This window comes from Entamoeba histolytica, genomic scaffold (genome assembly GCF_000208925.1).
Source record: "Entamoeba histolytica HM-1:IMSS scf_1104750518851 genomic scaffold, whole genome shotgun sequence".
In the NCBI taxonomy this organism is placed as follows: Eukaryota; Evosea; order Mastigamoebida; family Endamoebidae; genus Entamoeba; species Entamoeba histolytica.
In genome coordinates this window covers 53742-71103 of record NW_001914922.1, presented here as the reverse complement: position 1 = coordinate 71103, position 17362 = coordinate 53742, and the positions used below count along the sequence as shown (strand labels likewise).

General features: G+C 26.2%; 9 protein-coding genes across 9 annotated transcripts, besides 3 other annotated features; 4 read left to right on the top strand and 5 right to left on the bottom strand.

The window, feature by feature from the left end:
• Positions 1-546: a repeat region.
• Positions 464-857: a repeat region.
• A 52-nt stretch (positions 858-909) lies between these two features.
• Positions 910-2003: a repeat region.
• A 1036-nt stretch (positions 2004-3039) lies between these two features.
• Positions 3040-3375, top strand: EHI_170190 (uncharacterized protein; the record flags this gene model as incomplete). Its single annotated transcript, XM_001913641.1, has 1 exon — positions 3040-3375. The coding sequence occupies one exon, from the start codon at positions 3040-3042 to the stop codon at positions 3373-3375; it is 336 nt and encodes a 111-aa protein (XP_001913676.1).
• A 34-nt stretch (positions 3376-3409) lies between these two features.
• Positions 3410-10428, bottom strand: EHI_170180 (uncharacterized protein; the record flags this gene model as incomplete). The annotated part of the gene is made up of 2 exons (XM_650880.1): positions 3410-10084; positions 10135-10428. 2 exons carry the CDS (start codon positions 10426-10428, stop codon positions 3410-3412), a joined length of 6969 nt encoding a protein of 2322 aa, XP_655972.1.
• Positions 10429-10543: 115 nt separating this feature from the next.
• On the bottom strand, positions 10544-13888 carry EHI_170170 (uncharacterized protein; the record flags this gene model as incomplete). Its single annotated transcript, XM_650881.1, has 1 exon — positions 10544-13888. One exon carries the CDS (start codon positions 13886-13888, stop codon positions 10544-10546), a length of 3345 nt encoding a protein of 1114 aa, XP_655973.1.
• A 75-nt stretch (positions 13889-13963) lies between these two features.
• Positions 13964-14571, bottom strand: EHI_170160 (uncharacterized protein; the record flags this gene model as incomplete). The annotated part of the gene is made up of 2 exons (XM_650882.2): positions 13964-14186; positions 14234-14571. The coding sequence occupies 2 exons, from the start codon at positions 14569-14571 to the stop codon at positions 13964-13966; spliced, it is 561 nt and encodes a 186-aa protein (XP_655974.2).
• Positions 14572-14649: 78 nt separating this feature from the next.
• EHI_170150 (uncharacterized protein) lies at positions 14650-15222 on the top strand (the record flags this gene model as incomplete). Its single annotated transcript, XM_650883.1, has 1 exon — positions 14650-15222. The coding sequence occupies one exon, from the start codon at positions 14650-14652 to the stop codon at positions 15220-15222; it is 573 nt and encodes a 190-aa protein (XP_655975.1).
• Positions 15223-15315: 93 nt separating this feature from the next.
• EHI_170140 (Rap GTPase) lies at positions 15316-15864 on the top strand (the record flags this gene model as incomplete). Its single annotated transcript, XM_650884.1, has 1 exon — positions 15316-15864. One exon carries the CDS (start codon positions 15316-15318, stop codon positions 15862-15864), a length of 549 nt encoding a protein of 182 aa, XP_655976.1.
• Positions 15865-15953: 89 nt separating this feature from the next.
• Positions 15954-16307, bottom strand: EHI_170130 (uncharacterized protein; the record flags this gene model as incomplete). Its single annotated transcript, XM_650885.1, has 1 exon — positions 15954-16307. The coding sequence occupies one exon, from the start codon at positions 16305-16307 to the stop codon at positions 15954-15956; it is 354 nt and encodes a 117-aa protein (XP_655977.1).
• A 74-nt stretch (positions 16308-16381) lies between these two features.
• On the bottom strand, positions 16382-16780 carry EHI_170120 (uncharacterized protein; the record flags this gene model as incomplete). Its single annotated transcript, XM_650886.1, has 1 exon — positions 16382-16780. One exon carries the CDS (start codon positions 16778-16780, stop codon positions 16382-16384), a length of 399 nt encoding a protein of 132 aa, XP_655978.1.
• A 153-nt stretch (positions 16781-16933) lies between these two features.
• On the top strand, positions 16934-17341 carry EHI_170110 (uncharacterized protein; the record flags this gene model as incomplete). The annotated part of the gene is made up of 1 exon (XM_650887.1): positions 16934-17341. One exon carries the CDS (start codon positions 16934-16936, stop codon positions 17339-17341), a length of 408 nt encoding a protein of 135 aa, XP_655979.1.
• Positions 17342-17362: the final 21 nt, after the last annotated feature.

The following is a 17362-nucleotide window of genomic DNA, read 5'->3' as shown; positions in this document are numbered from 1 at the left end:
GTTTCAAGAAAAATATATCAATAAATGGAGAAATAAGAAATTAAGGAGTGAAAATTTAAAAGGAATTGAAGATAAAATAACAGAAAAAAGAAAACAATTAAAGTATGGAAAACAATTAATAATATAAGGAATGTATATTCAAATAAAGAAAAACAACAAATAATTGAATAAAAAAAAGTAATTTGGATAAATGAACAAAAATATGCAATGTGTAATATCTGTAATAAAATAACAACAATAAATAATATCATTCTCATTTGTATACTCATTAAACAATCACAGATGAATAAACATGGTAAAATAGGATAATATATGTGGAGAGATTTAAAAATTAAATTTAAAATATATAAAGATGAAGAAATAAAGAAAAAAAGAGAAGAAGAAAATACAAAGCAAAGAAGAAAAGAAGAATAGGGAAAGATAAAATACTTATGGTTTGAATCAAGAAATAATAAATAGGAAGGAAATTTAAATAAAAAGAAGCATTAATCATAGATATAACAATAGTAAGAGACAATAATATAAGTAAAACATTTACAGATAAAATATGTATATGAAATTACAAGAAAATATCAAAAATAGAAAGAATAATATAAAGATTAATAATCATTCCATTCGTAATAACAGTATGAGGATTAATAAACAAAAAACAGTTAGAATATTAAGAAATGAATGAATTAAAATTCGATTGAAAATAATGGTAAAAGATATTGTAATATCCAATATGAAAGATATTATGAGACATTGATGTAAATATTCAGGAAAATACAGTGATGTAGAAGAATTAAACTCGGGAGATGGTGAATGTTGTGAAGAAATTCTCAAATGAACAATAGGTTGGAATTATTATTAATTTATTATTTATATCATCACTGTTTTTTCTATTTCCATCATTATATTCTTGATTTTTTAATAATAATTAGCTAATGTACTACTGTACCAGAGAAAGTGAAATAAGAAATAACATATTAGATAGATGTTATAGTAAGAAGGGAATATGGAATAGAATTAAAAAAACATTAATTTATAAAATAAATGAAACAAAATAGAAGAAATAATAAATGAAGGGATTGAAAAGAAGAAAGAAAAAGAAGTAGTAGTAGAAATAAAAAAATTAATGATAAATACATCAAAATATGGAAGTGTCATCAAATTAGTGGATATTTTAGAAGATGGTTCGAGTCAAAAGGAGTAGATAAAACTACTACAATGAAAGCATGGAAGTCCATCAATATTAAAAAGAATGCATTTTTCTAATTAACTAAAATGCAAGATGGAGCAATATTTTGTGGGTATAGAAAGCAAAAATAATGAAAAATGAAAGATTGAAATACTGCACACTATGTAAATACAAGATAGCAACAGTAGAACACATATTACTATCTTGTATTTATCATAATAAATCACAAATGGAAAAATATGACAATATCGGCATTATCATATTGATTAATAAGAAAATACACAGGAAATAAACAATATAAAACCCCCATATGAAACAGTGTTCCAATATAAAGACATTACTATGATATGGAACAAACAAATAATGCCTAAAAATGAATGACAATATCACAAAAGACCAGACATATATGTAATAGATAAAAAGAATAAAACTGGTCTAATATTTGATATGACGATTGTGGCTGATCACAATATTAATTGAGAATATTGGAAGAAAAGAAATAAGTATAAGGAATTAAAGAATATTCTAATGAAAATAGAAAAATTAAAAGATGTCAAAATAATTCCAGTAGTAATTTCAATAAATGGATTAATGAATAAAGAAAGTAATAAATTAATTAAAGAGCTAAAAATTGACATTGACATCGAGAAAGAAATTAAAAGCATTGTCATAAAAAACATGATAGATGTCATGGAATATTGCTTCAATCATAACCAAACATACTCCTTAGAGATAATAAAAAATACTCATTGATGTGATTAGTCTCCCCTGAGCCAGAAACAATAAAAGTTATTTCTATTAATACTTAATTAATTGTTTATTATTTATTAATTTCATTTGATTTCTTTTAAAATTAATATCATCCAATATACCTTTTTCATTTATTATTATTCTTTCATATTATTTTATTTCATTCTTTCTATTATTAATTAGTATATTTCTTATTAAAATACGTCGTCATAGTCGGGATAATAGTTAAGACATTCAAATATTGTTTTATGTTTGTATTAGTGTTTGTGTGTATTTCTGATTTGTTAACTTTAAATAATTTATTACTATTTGTAATTGTCTTGAACTATCTATTAAACCTCTACCATTTTTAGTAGTTACTTTAATTTTTTTAACACATGTTATGGTTATAGTACATGTAAATCACAAAACAATACTAATATAAAAAACAAATAATTCTTCATTACAAATAATAGTTATTTCATTAAAGAAAAAAAAGAAGAACTTAAAAATAAGTATTATTTTATGTTTCAAATAAGTTGGACGTTTATTTGTTTTCTTTTTCCTCTTTTTTGTTTAACAACATACATTTCTCTTGATACTGGATTTACGCAATGTCATTCTGATTTTAATCAATTAAAAAGGATTGGAATCTATCAATTATTAAATCCTCAGATTATATCTAAAATCTTATTACTTATTATTTTGGTTGTTTGTTCTATTCGTATTACTCGAGGTTTGTTTTATTTTTATAACAAATGGGTTTTCTTATACATTAAATCAATAACTTAGCACGTGCTATTGTAATAATATCTATTATTATTGAATTTTTAAATGCTTATATACTTTTTAGTAGTCTTTATACTTTAATTATAATTAGTAAAATATATATGAACGATAAAAAATGTTCATTCAATGAAAGTAAATACAATGGTATCAGTGGGCATTATTTTACTTACATTTACTATTTTCAAGTATTAACCCACTTGGTTGATTCTATTTCATTAGAATTAAAAAATCCATTTTTTATGTTTTTTACAACAGAAGTTTTTCAAATTCAAAGAATTAAATTTTTTGAATTTAACTTCCATCCATTCCAAAAAAGTAAATCATTTCAAAGTGTATTTGGGATGCTACTTTTCTTTGGTTATATATTATTTTCATGGGGAACTCTTTTTGATACATTAATTATTGGATATCATACTCCTCGTCAAGTAATAATTGGAATTGTTTTAGGGATTTTATCTACTTTCTTATATCAGTTATTCATTCTAATACCATTTAAATTTCAAAGCCTATTAAATTCTTTATTTCTTATTATTGTAACAAGTTGTTATTATATATTAACTCATGAAGTTTTAAATGGAATAGAATGTGCAGTAGCTATTACTTCTTTAGTATTTACTGTAGTTATTGAGTATTATAATAATTACCAACATATAAATACTACAACAATGTTAATTTGAACATTAAATCGATTAAAAATTTATTGAGTTATTTTCACAAGATTCCAGCTTCGGTTAAAGTTTTTCTAACTTCTTTTGTTAATTTTTCAAGTTGAAGATAACCTTCTTCCATAACATTTTGAATTTGTGCATTTTCAACTTTCATTTTATTTTTATGAATCATAAGTCCTTCTTTTGAAAGTGCCATAATTCTTTCAATAATTAAAAATAATTCTGCTAATTCATTTTCTTTATATTTATGAATATTTTCTTTTGACAAAAAATATGTTAGATATAATCCAATTCCTCCATTTACATTAGCACTTAAAATACCCATTAATAATCTTTGTAATCCACTTACAGAAGCATTTTTATCTGATTTTAATTTACAGATATCATTATTAAGTCCTTGAATCATCATATCGACATCTGCAATACCAGTTTCTACTGGAGATAATGTTATTTCAGTTTTCTTAATAACAGCTTCTCTTTCCATAACTGATGGGAAATATCTATACGTCGTAATAATTCTTCTTGTTTTTACTACTTCTGCACCTTTTCCTTTAGCAATTTCATTTACAAATGTATTACATTTAACAAAGTCATTACTTACTCTTCCATCAACAAAACATTTAACATTATTTAATATAATTACAGGTTTATCTCCATTTGGATCAATTTGTTCTTTTTCAGCTTCAGCTTCAGACATAACAATAGCACCTGAAGTTTTGTGTAAAGTCTCTAAATATTGTTTAAATTCAACTAACTTTTGTTTACTCATATAAATATATTCATTTTCACAATCTAAAATTATTTCACGAGAATCAGTACTTGACACGCTATCATTATCATTTACTGTCTTTGGTTTTATTGCAGATAAAGCTTTTTGTGAATCAACAATATTAAAAATTTCATTAGTATCATTATCACGACTTTTAAATATTTTACCAAGGAATCTTACTGAATAAAAATAAAATGGTAATGAAATAGTTGTTCTCATTTCATAATACATTTTATGAATCATTTTGTGTTTCTCTGCTAATGCATTGTATTCATGGTTATTTGCAAAATATGGAATTATAAAATTACATAATGCAATTGCAAATTTCCTATGATCAGCTTTCTCAAACATTTCAATAGCATCATCAACTGCTGAAACAAATGAATTAGTGTTATCATCAAGTACAGTTGATGATAATCCAACAGATGAAGTTTTGTAATGTAGAAAATCTTCAGTAATTTCTCTTAAATAACTTTCTTTAAGAATTATACCACTTGGTTCAATAATAGCTTTATAAATAAAATAAATTTCATGAACAGCAGCAACTCCAGCTTCCATATAATTTTCTAATTCTTTTTGTTTCATATAAATTGTGTTATACCATTTTAAATGGAAATAAGGTGATTCCATTGAATTATCTGCAATACTTAAGTATTTTTCCATAACAACATCATTACCATAATTCTTTTCTTCTAACTCATTAAGTTTTTGTAATTCACATAAAATACTATTTGTTTGTCCTTCTAAAATCTTTAATTCAGAAATAAATTGATCACTTGAACTTTCTTCTTTCTTTTCCATTGGAGTTTTCTTTCCAAATCCTTTAAGTAAAGAAGAATATCCTTTCTTTGTCTCTTTTAATTTTTGAAGGATTTTAAAGTCATCATCACTTATAACATCAACAACATTAGAATCTATCTTTTCTAGTTCTATAATTCTTTCACATGCTTTTGATACATCCTCTTGATAATCATCTCCCATTTGAATTAGTTGTATAACTCTTTGTAATAATTTTTTATATTCTGTTTCTCGTTGTTCTCTATCTGTTTCTTTTTGGTATATATCTTGCATTTCTTGAATTTTTCTTGCTAATGAACTCTTCCAATTATCTTTTTCAACATATTGTTTAAATAACTCATCAAACATATATTTCTTTTGTTGTTTATTCTCAGCATCTCCATATTCTGTTTTAACAAATTGAATCATTTTTTCAATACTAGTAAATTGTTTCATTAACTCATTTGCAACAAGTATTCTTTGTGGTAATTCTGAAACACATTCTACTGGAAAATGAATAGTTTCATTTACTTCAATACACCATGCACAAATTTTTATTAATTGTTCTGATGCTGCAAATTCGGCATAAATATCTTCTTTATGAATAATTTCATTTTTATTTAATCCATCTAATATTGTTTGAATCTCAATTAATTCATTTAATAATGAAACAGCTTTTGGAAGAATAGTTTCCCATTGAACAAAAACAGTTTCCCATCCTGGCATTCCATTACATTGAAGATCTTCTTCTTTCATTTGGCGGTGTCTTCTATCAATATTGTCTTGCATTAATCTATATTGTTGAAGTGTATATTCAGCAACTTCAAGTAATGTTCCTTTTGTTTCAGCATCATTTTTAATTTTTTTATATTCTCCAGCAATTTCTAATCTATTTTTTTCTTGTTTTTCAATGAAATTCATTGCTTGTTCATGTGTAGAATTTTTTGTAGATGTTTCTGCTTGTAATCCTTTTAATCGAATTTTATTTAAATCAATAACCATTTGCATTGCAATCATTAAATTTCTTTGAGACAAATCAAATTTACTTCCAAGCTTTTCAATTTGTTTTATTAAATCAATTAATGTAGTTGTTTGTTTTTGTAATGACACTTGCATATTATTTAATGATTCTATATCAACATCTTCTTTTGTAAGTAATGCAGTTGCATCTCTCATACTAACCATCCATTCAGAAGCTAAATCCGATGCTTTACGTTCAAGAATAAATCCTTGGTCTTCTTGTTCAACTAATGGAATAACTTCAGTACATAATTTGTTAATTTGGTTGAGTACTTTACTATTTTCTGTCCATATTTCTTTTAAATACTCTAGTCCTCTTAATACACATCTTCTTTTACCAACTGACTGAATTTCTTTTTGAATAGAATTAACTAGTCTTAACTTCTCTTCATCACTAAACTTAATCCATGTATCTAATTGTGAATCAATCATCTTATTTGATTCAATTACTTGAGTTTGGTCAACAGAAAGTCGTTTCTTTGAAGCAAAATCTTCTTTTGCCCATTTTCCTAATAATTCAATTGCTTTATGAATAAAGCCATCAGAAGCTTCATTATTAACAGAAGAAATTGATTCATTTGAATGAAGATGAAGATCAAATAAACTACTGATAATATGAATTTGAGTAATTCGTGTAGACTTATCATTTCTCTCATAATCCTTTTTTGTAAATAAATAGAGAGTAGCAATAGCTTCTTGTCTTAGTGGAGCAATTTTCTTAGTACATAAACAAATTAATCCATTAACAATATCAAAAGCAAGCCTAGAATTACTCTGGAATAAAAATTCTGTTTTTTCTCGAATAATAAAACGAATATAAGAAAGGAATAATGGATAATATGTATTTGTCATACATGTATTAAACAATGACTTTCCTAATACATAAAAAAGTATAGAAACAACAGGAAGATCATCCCGAGTAAAATACATTTTAAAAATAGTGTCAACAATTTCTAATGCAACCAAATTAACATTGTCAATAATCATTTCATTACCAAGTAATAAATCACACGAACTAGTTAATGAATAGACATAAGGAATAGTTCCTAAGTCTTTACCTTCACATAATTCATCTCTACTTTTTCTAAACATATCTGCAAATTCATTCATAAGAAAAGTTTTATTGTTTTTTAATGAACCAATAACATTAAGTCCATCTTTAGTAACAGTCAATATAGTTTTGAGTAAAGACTGATTTGTTTTTCTAATTAAGTCAGAAAGTGTTTGATGTGATAGATTTTTAAATACCCAGAAGAATAATAAATAAAGTATTTGTAAATAATTTCCTGAAATTTCTGGTGATTGTTCTAACACTACTTCAGAAGAATTTGTTGTACTAACATCATCCACTTGGGCATGAGTAGTAGTTACTGTTTGGGCTCTATGCCATCTACTTACCATTCTTTTATACTCAATACAAACATAATTTACATAACTAAAGTACATTTCAGCAATGCATGATCGTTCTTCTTCAGTCCATCCTCTATAAGTATCCATTTTAATGATTTGCTCAGCTAAAACCATCAATGCATATTTACAAACACTATCATCTCTTGCCATTGAATCAGTTAAATGTTGAACAGTGAATTCAACAAAATAATGTTTATTGAAAATATTTTCAATAAATTTAGCACAAGATGTCATTGGTGAAATGGTAGGAACATTAATTTCATAAAAATATACAAATTGATGTAAATCTCTAATAAAATCAATCTTTAACAATTGAATAATTTTCCAAGATTCATCACTTTCATTACCATATTTACTGTTTTTAGGATTAAATAATGTTGTACTTTTGTTTTCATAAAAACATGAAAGAGTATTAATATAAGATTCTAATGCTTCCATTGTAGTTGTTCTTGAATAAAATCTCAATAAATCCTTTAAAAATTGACCTATAATATAATTCACATAATTTAAATAAGAATATCTTTTAGATTGAACTGATTTTCTAATAAAAATAGCTAATTGTTCAAATAGATTAATTAATTCAGTTTTAAATTGTGTTGATATTTGTGAATATTGAATAGCAATTAATTGAAATCTATTTTCTTTTTCAAAAAGGTCTTCTTTTTGCATCCAAAACAATAATGATTTTATTATAATTTTTAAAAAGAAGTTAAGATGTTTTGCAATACTGACATGAATACCATTTACTGAAAGTGCTGCAACTAATGACCTTGTTAAAGAATCAAATATCATTTCTTTTTGAGGTTGAGTAAAATCTTCTTTAAATTGTTCTGTTACAAAAGACTCTTTTAAAGAATCATCTTCTACAGCATCCATTAAATGAAGCATTGATAATACCAAATTTTTTCCAGATTCGACATTAGATATTTCATTATTAAATAATTGTAACATTAATTTCATTAATAATGGGAATGAATGAATTAATTGATTTTTATATGGTTGATTCTTTTTAAGTTGAGAGAATAATTCTAAAACATTATCAATACTTTTAAAAGAATTGGTGTCAACTGAACGAATTAATTTATATACTGTTTCATCTTGAACCATAAATTGAGTAAGAAAATTAAGACGAACATGTAAAATCATTTTTTTTGTATCAGGTAATTTTTTAGCATTTAAATATGATTCCATTATTGGTCCTTTAAATAATTCAATTTTATAAACATCGTTTTGAATTAAATGTCCATGTTCAAATAATGGAAGAAATCCAAATCGAGTTTCTTTAGTATTTGGATCTTCTTCAAAAACATCATCAACAATAAATAATAAATGATGTGAATCATTAATATTTAAAGGTAATTTTAATTTTGCTTCATCAAAATAAATATTATTTTTTGAATAAGGAGCAGCTGTTGTAAAACTTTTATCAAAAGGTCTTCCTGGAAGAATAGGATAAAATACTTCTAAACTTTTTGATTCAGGAATTGTTTGAGTATCTTGTAAATATATTTTAACAACTGCACTGTTAAATTTTTTCTTTAATGAAAATGAAGATGATGTAACTTTTAATGGATAAATAAATAAGTTGTGAGAAAAATGATTTTCTCTCATTTCTAATGGTTGAAGAATACGTGTTGAATTTTCAGTAACTTCATTTTCTGAAATTCCATGATCATTCCAATCAACTATATTTTCCATTTCTTCAAGACTAATTTGCGTTATTTTCATCTTCCATTCTCCATTAATTTGTTTTGATTTAACAGACGGAGAAAATAATGTTGCTATATCTTCTTCTTTTTCCATTTTTAATTGACAAAATCCTAGTCTTGGTGCAACACTTAACTTCCCGTCATTTGAAAATTTAAAATCTGCAAATCCAACACAAACATATTGTAAATACATATTATCCATTATAAACTTTTTTACTTCTCTTGGTTTTATATTTTTCTTTTCTGTAAAATAAAGTTCTCTTTGAAATAAATCAGCTTCAGCATTTTTATAAATTGTTAAAACCCCTTTTAATTCATGATTACTATATTTATTTACTTCTAATGGAAGAATAAATTTATTAACATCTCTTTGTGTATCTTTAGCTGTAATCCATTGTCCAGAAACTCTAACATCAGAATTATTAATATCAACTCTAAAACTTTCTGTTATTTTTATAAATTTTTTTTCATGTTCATTATAATCATATACAGCAAAATATCCATATAATGGCTCTATAAATCCTTTTGCTGATGTACATACTCCAAATTGAATATCTGTAATTTGGCACAAATAATATGAAACAACATTATATGTTATTGGTTTAATAGGTGTAATATTTAATTTAGTTTGAGTTCTTACCATATCAAATAATGGTTCTCTTAATGTTCTTCTATCTTCAATACAATTATCATTATTTAATAATGAAATTGAGACTTCATTTGCTATAGTTTCATCTCCATCAAAATTAACATAACGAGATTCAAAAGGTTTTGGAGGTTCAAATATTACTTTCTTCATTATGACATTAGTTAAATCAGCAAATAATATATCTATAAACATTTTTACTATAGAGTCATTTTCTATTGATGAAATTCCTTCAATATATTTTAAATGACTTTGTTCTGGTCTTTTTTTTGTTACAAAAGTTATATCTTTAGGACTTAAAATATTAGAAAAATAAGGAATTCGATCTTTATCTTCAAGAAGTTGTGATTCAAATAATACAGAACATTGATTTCTTTCATTACTTTTCTATTCATTTAATAAATTTTGTTTAATAAAATAAAGTCTTTTAAACAAACTTCTTTCAAGCTGTTTTTATTAGTTTCAATATAATCATTAAGTTGTGCAAAATCTGTAAATGGTAATCTAAAGTTATATTGTAATATTTCAGAAAGTATTTTCTTAATATCTTCTTGAGACAAGTACAGTCCTTTTTCTTTTGCAAAATATCTTCTTAATTGTTCTGTATTTAATTCACTTACACATTCAGTATCATAACAATCAAAAATTTTTCTGAGCTGTGCTGTCTTTTTAGCGTCAGCTACTGTTCGACGTTTATATCTAATATCAGACAGACCAGGTGATAAACTCATTATTTTACAATTACTTTTTTTAGTTTAATTTATTTTTTTCTTATTTTTTTTTCTCTTTAAAAAAAATTTTTTATTAACCATTTTACTTTTTTTATTTTTTTAGTTTAAAAGAAATTTAATTAATTGAAGAACGTTCAAGTTCCCTTTCTTTTCTTTCTTTCTTGTCTGTTTTGTCTTTCTCTTTATCTTCTTTCTTTTTCTTGCTAAATAAACTTAGTTTGAATGAATGACCTTTCTTCTTAGTGTCAGAGTCTGTTGGTTCAGCTTTTGCTGGCTTTGGAGTTGCTTTTCTAGTAAGGAAATTGCCTCTTTGCTCTTTCTTTTCGGTTTTAACAATCTCAACACAAAATTGAAGATTTGATGAATTGACATTTTGCATTGTTTCTGATGATAAAAGACAATGAACTTCTGCTCGTGGATTTTGAACATCAACAAATAGATTTAATGATCTAATATATTCACTTCTCTTATAAATTGGATTTGTTGTTGGTGCAAGATAAACTGGTCTTGAATAATTCAAAGCGGCATGTCTTATAAGTCCTGGTAAGGATGCGGGAGAAACAAGTTGTTCTTTAACTAAAACACCACAGGGAGAATTAGTCATAACTCTGAGAACATCAGATTGAGTTGGAAGAATAATAATAGTAAATTTACCCTCAATAGTTTCAATTTCAGTGTCATATGGAGAAGAATTCCAAAATACAACAATGTTATCTGCATCAACAGCCTCTTCTTCATTTAATCCACCAAGGGTATTAATATGGAATACCATTTCAGCTTCTTCATTTGAATAATACATGAATTTTTGATCACCTCCAGCGTATAACCCACTAAATCCCTTGTGTGTTTGAGGGTCAACAATATGTCCTAATCCACGAATAACAGAATTATAAATTGGAGATGGTGCAGATGAGTCAGGACCATATAAAATAGTAACACCAATCAAATTTCTTGTTGGAAGTACATCAAGTTCCAATAGGCTAGTGATCAAATCATCACTTAAACCTAATGGATGAAGTTTTTCTCCAGATAAATCAACCAATCCAAGTGCCCCTATAAGTGTTCTTGAAATAATAGCTTTACAGCAAAGATTAGTATTGTAAAGAGCAGATGCAGGGAGAACATCTTCATTTTGAGCTACATGAGGAACATTATTGGATGCCTTTTCTGCAGTAACTATTTTATCTAATGAAACTGTATTAAATTCTTCAAGCCATGAAACTGGTATTTCACTTTCTTTCATAACTTCATCATTTCCCTTTGTTAACACACCACTAATAACTGTTTTTTTGTTTTCATCATGAGTTAAGTGTACATAACGAGCAGTCTTACCATATTTTGTTCTAATAATAACAATAGCACTTCCTTTTTCCCAAGGAAGTTCAGCAACTGTAATTACAGCTTGGTCTTTGTAAACAAATATTTTCATAAATTCATCAAAGGCTTGAATTTGATGATCATTATATGCATTCATAAGAATTACTTCATTCATCTCTTCGAAATAATCAACAACATCAATTTGTAATGAAGAAAGTAATGACTGAGGGAAAGTATAATTCTCTAATGAAGCTCTTTTTTGTTGATCATTAAACCAAGCACATATCTGACCACATAGTCCAATAACTTTTAACAATGTGTCTTGTTGAATAAATGAATAACAAGCGCCAAAGTAAATTGAATACACTTGTAAGAAATCATCAATAATTGGAGATGATTTATAATATGTTTCAATGAATGAATGAATTATCATCAATAAATCTAATAAAACTTTATGCTCTCCTACTTCTACTAACACAGTTTTTAATACTCTCATCATTTCAGTAAATGACTCATGTAATCTTTTTTCTACTAAAGCACCAACAAATTTATAAATATTTTTTTCAAGGACTGGAATAAATTGCTCTACAATAGTTGACCCATCCCTTGGAACAATATCATTGAAGAATCTAGAAAGTAACACAAACATATCTTTCAAATTAACTGGATTTGTTTCTGTTTGTAAGAAAACTTCACAAATAGCCAAAAACTGTTTTGAAAAATTACTAAAACAAAAAATAGTATCTGTTCCTACTTCATGACAAGCAATTTCTTGTCTTTGTTTTGAGAATGAAAGATGTATTAATCCAAGTAATTCAATGCAACTTGTCCTTGTATCTAAACTTCCAGGATCAACCATATTTGAAATTCTTTCAGCTGCTTTTATAATTGAAGGATAAATAATTTCTTGTGAAGGGAATGATAATAAAAGAAGTTTGTTAAGTATTTTAATACCAGACAAAATGATCTTTCCATTTCTAGATAATATAGCCTCACTCATTACCTCATATAGTATTGACAAATTTTCTGGTCTGAAGGTAGTTCTTGCAGTAGTTACTCCAAATACTGTTCCTATAGTAGTTACAGCAACATTAACTGCAAGTTCATATCTTATATGATCAAGACAAAGAACAACTTGTGCAAGTGGTTCTCCAAATAACTTAATTATGGTATTTCCATCTGGTGCATTTGGATATCTTCCATCTTTATAACACTCAATCATATTTTTTACAAATAATGAAATACCATCAGTAATAACTAATACAACTGCTGCGTCTTGTAACTGTGCAGGAGTACCACATAAATGAATAAATCGAATCCATGTTTTTAAGAAGTATTTTAAAGTATAATGAGCATCTATTTGTACTTTTTCATTTGTAGTTACTAAATTAACATCATTTTGTTTTGACTCTACAGCAGCTAAGAAAGTTTTTTGTAAACGTAATGTTATATCAACCCATGCCAATGCCACTTCTTTTGTTTTAGCCCATACTTTATGACATTCTTGGAAAACACCCCATAATTCTTCATCTGCTTCCCCATAATTAAGCCAAACCTCATAAACTGCATGAATTAATTTTTCAGCAATATAAGAAATAATTACATTTTGTGAATTTACATGTTGTTTACCACAAACATCTTGCATACAACCTAATAAACAACATACTAACTGTCTAGACATATCACTTCCAGGTTTATATCGTGTTCCAATAGCTCTTAAAATAGAAATTGCTCTTAAACATAATTCAGCATATCCATTAAGACTTTCAGCACTTCCACTTCTCTGATACAATAAATTAGTGAGTTGGGCCATAGCAATTCTATCATAATGATCTCTCATTTCTTCAATTGGAGTTGGTACATTTTGTAAATTGATAAACCACTCTTCATATAAAGAGATACAATGTGCAATAGTTTTATGATCATCAACAGGGAGGGTAAATCCACACCCAATAACCTCCATTACCCATTTACAATGGTCATGAGTACATAATTTACTTTGAAATTCTTGTAAATTTGATATAATTTCTAATGAAACACTTTGAACAATAATTCTTTGAATTTCGACTTTAAAAATACGCACAATATCAGTGTTTAAATCAATTTGCATTAAATTTAATTCTCCTAATGTTGGTGAAAACATAGTAGATTTTATAAAATTTTTAAGTTCTTTTTAATAAATTTTATTTTTTGTTAATTAAAATGTTATAAAAACCAATCAATCATCATCTATTCCATTTTTCATTTCTAATAATCGTTTTTCACCTTCATCAATACTTAGTTCACTGTTTCTTGGCTTTATATCATCTTCTAAAAAGCTTGCCGTTAATCCTTCATCACCAAAACGTTTTGTATATTTTTCAACTTCTTCTCTAACACGAGATGCTGCACGTTCTTTATCATTATCAATCGAATCAACAATGTTTTGTTTTTTGTTTTCTCTACATGTTAATGCCTTCTACAAAGCATTTCATTCTAAAAAACAAACACTAAGTCATAACTAAACGCTGATTTTCTATTTAATGTAAATCGTTTGTTACAAATTAATAATGATGTTGTTTCTCCAATTGTTTGTAAACGTGCAGTAGAGCTTGTTCCTTTAAAACAAATTGGAGGTCTCGAAAAGAAATCCATTCTTCTCTTTGGTTTTGTTTGTTCTAAATACTTAAGATCATCTAAAGGATCAAAGTCAATAGGATAGTCTTGAGGAACTCTTATTCTTACATTTCTACATCCATTTGTTTTTGTATTATATGCTCTAAATACTATTTCAATGAAGTCTTGTTGTTGCATGAAAGAAAAGAAATTGTATTGAGTTTTAGCCATTCATTAAACTTAAAAAAATAAAAATCTAAAAAACAAATAAGAAAAATAAAAATAAAAAATAAAATCTTATAATTCATAATGTTGTTGTTCTTTGCAATCGTTGTCCTTTCTAATGGTATTATTACTCCTACAACTACCCCTGTACAACCTAATGTGACTTCTTCTAATAACACTGTTCCTGTTAACAATACCATTAATAATACTACTACTCCTGTTAATACCACAAAACCAATTAATCCAATTCAAATGACTATTAACAAAATAAAGAAAGATGTAGCTTCATCAAATAAAACAGTTAAACCTTCAGAAATTAAGGAACAAACAAAAAAATCACTTGATGATTTAAAAAAGAAGAAGTTTGAAGTAGAAGCAAAAAAAATAGCTGTTGCTAAGGCAGAAAAAATTAATGAAAAGAATAAAAATAAAGAACGAAAGGTTCGTGAATTAAAACAATTACGAGAAAAACAAAAGAAACTTGAAGGATTTAATAAAAGAATTCAAACCGAACAAATGAGGGATTATTTAAAGGAAAAAGAAATTATCAAAAAGAGATATAGAAAACAAATTAAACAATTGTATAGCGATATGACTACTCAAACTGTTGATTATCCTTCTAAATTTGCAAAAGAAATTAAAAAAATTATTGGTTAATTCAAATAACATTTTTTATAATTTATTTGATATTTTTATGTTATATTAGATATTATATTATCACTGAGACTGAGAACTTATTTTATTTAATTAATGAACTCAACAATAAAAAGAATATCTGTTGTTCTTTTAGGTGATCATGGTGTTGGAAAAAGTAGTGTAGCTATTCGATTTGCAACAAATGTATTTATGTCTGAATATTCAATACATCCTAAACAAATACAAGTTTCCAGAGTTTCAGTTGATGGAACTGATTATGACATTGGTGTTATTGATACAAATGCAACAATGACAATTCAAAATGATGATCTAATAATGAAAGGAGATGCATTTGTTGTCATGTATTCTGTCACAAACAAAAATTCTTTTCTTCATTTACCATTATACTTAAATCGTATTTATGAATTACGAAAAGACCATTCTAAAACAATCCCTATTATTATTGTTGGTAATAAATGTGATGAAAAGCGACGTGAAGTCATTTATGAGTCAGGACAATTATTTTCAGATTCAATCTCATGCTTATTTATGGAAACGTCAGCATTAGATTATACAAATATTAATCACTTATTTGACATAATTATTAGGGAATGGGTTTCATTTCATCCAGTAGAGAATAATACTTCATGTGTGGTTGCTTAAAACAATGAGTTTTTGACTAATTTATTAACACTGTATTAACTCTTTTATTTTTATAAAAAAATTAAAAACATTCACAAAAGAAAAATCAATTAATGGCAACAGTCACAATCAAAAGGGCATAATGGTGTATTTCCCCCAAATTTATTTTTGTCAAGTCCAAGTTCTTCAAGGGTGTAAATACGATATCCTTCTTCAGTTCTTCTAATTTTTTTCTTTCCACCCTTTTCTTCTTTTTTTCTAGCTTTTTCTTCTTCTTTTTGTTTTTCTGCAGCAGCCTTTCTTTGCTTTACTTTCAACTCACTAAAAATATCATCAATATCACTTTTAGCTTCTCCTTTCTGTTGACTTTTTAGTGGTGTTGTTTTTTTAGGTTTTGTTTCTTTGAGTGAACCTTTACTGATTTCAGTTTGAAAAGAAACTACTCTAGATGATTTAGTTCTCATTATGAAAATAAGATTTTTTTTCTGAGAATGAAAAAAAGATAAACCCTTTTTCATTCTTAAACAAAAAAGTAAATTTAATGGAATTGTAATGCTTTTGATTGTTTGATATATTGGAATGGGATATACCCAAAAGCATAAACACATACCCCAAATAAGGCGACTGAAGTTACTCCAGAAGTTATTTTTTTAACCAGTGGTTTTTGCATAAAAGAAACAATTATTTTTGAAGGAGTAATGAAGAGGTAAATAGAAAGGTCAATAGTTTGCTGAATTTTTTCTTTAACCCAAAGAGCAGTTTTAACTATAATGACTAATGGGAATTTTTGCCAATTGTTTTGTGTGGTTGTTGTATGAATTGGTTCAATATCAATTATTTCATCGTCATCATCATTTTCTTGAATTTTTACATCATCCCCATTCTCCTCTTTTGGTTGTTCTTCTTGGATAATAACAGGCTTTTCAGAGTCACTCATTAAACTGAATAATTAACAGTGATAGAATCTCTTGAAATTTGATTTTTCTAAAAAGATTCAGTTTTTTGAAGTATAGAAAAACATTTTTTTAAATAACAAAAATAAAAGTAAAATAAATTTAAAAAAAGAACTTAAAAATAATTGTTTTGAGAAATGGCTGAATATATTGATATGGATGTAGATGATGTTTTATCTTTTGAAGCTAGATCAGGTAGTACTAGTATGGGACTCCCATTAATTATCGAATCATTTTTAGCGAGTTGTTCTGCATTAACTGGAATTGTTATATTGCATACTGAAAAAACAAATTCATATTGTAAAGCATATGCACTTCAATCAATCTTCTTATTCGCTGTTTTTTTTATAGTTTCATTACCATTTTTAATTTTATGTCTTGCTGTTGGTCATGCATTCCAAACAGTATATTTACTTCTTCTTTTCAGTTATATTGTAATCAAATTATTCTTTGTTGTAATGGCTGTACTAAGATCAAAGTCTGAATCATTTATCGGTATTCCTGGTCTTGCTACATGGATTTATTCAACTGCTGCTCGTTATTAATAACAAAATATTTTACAATTC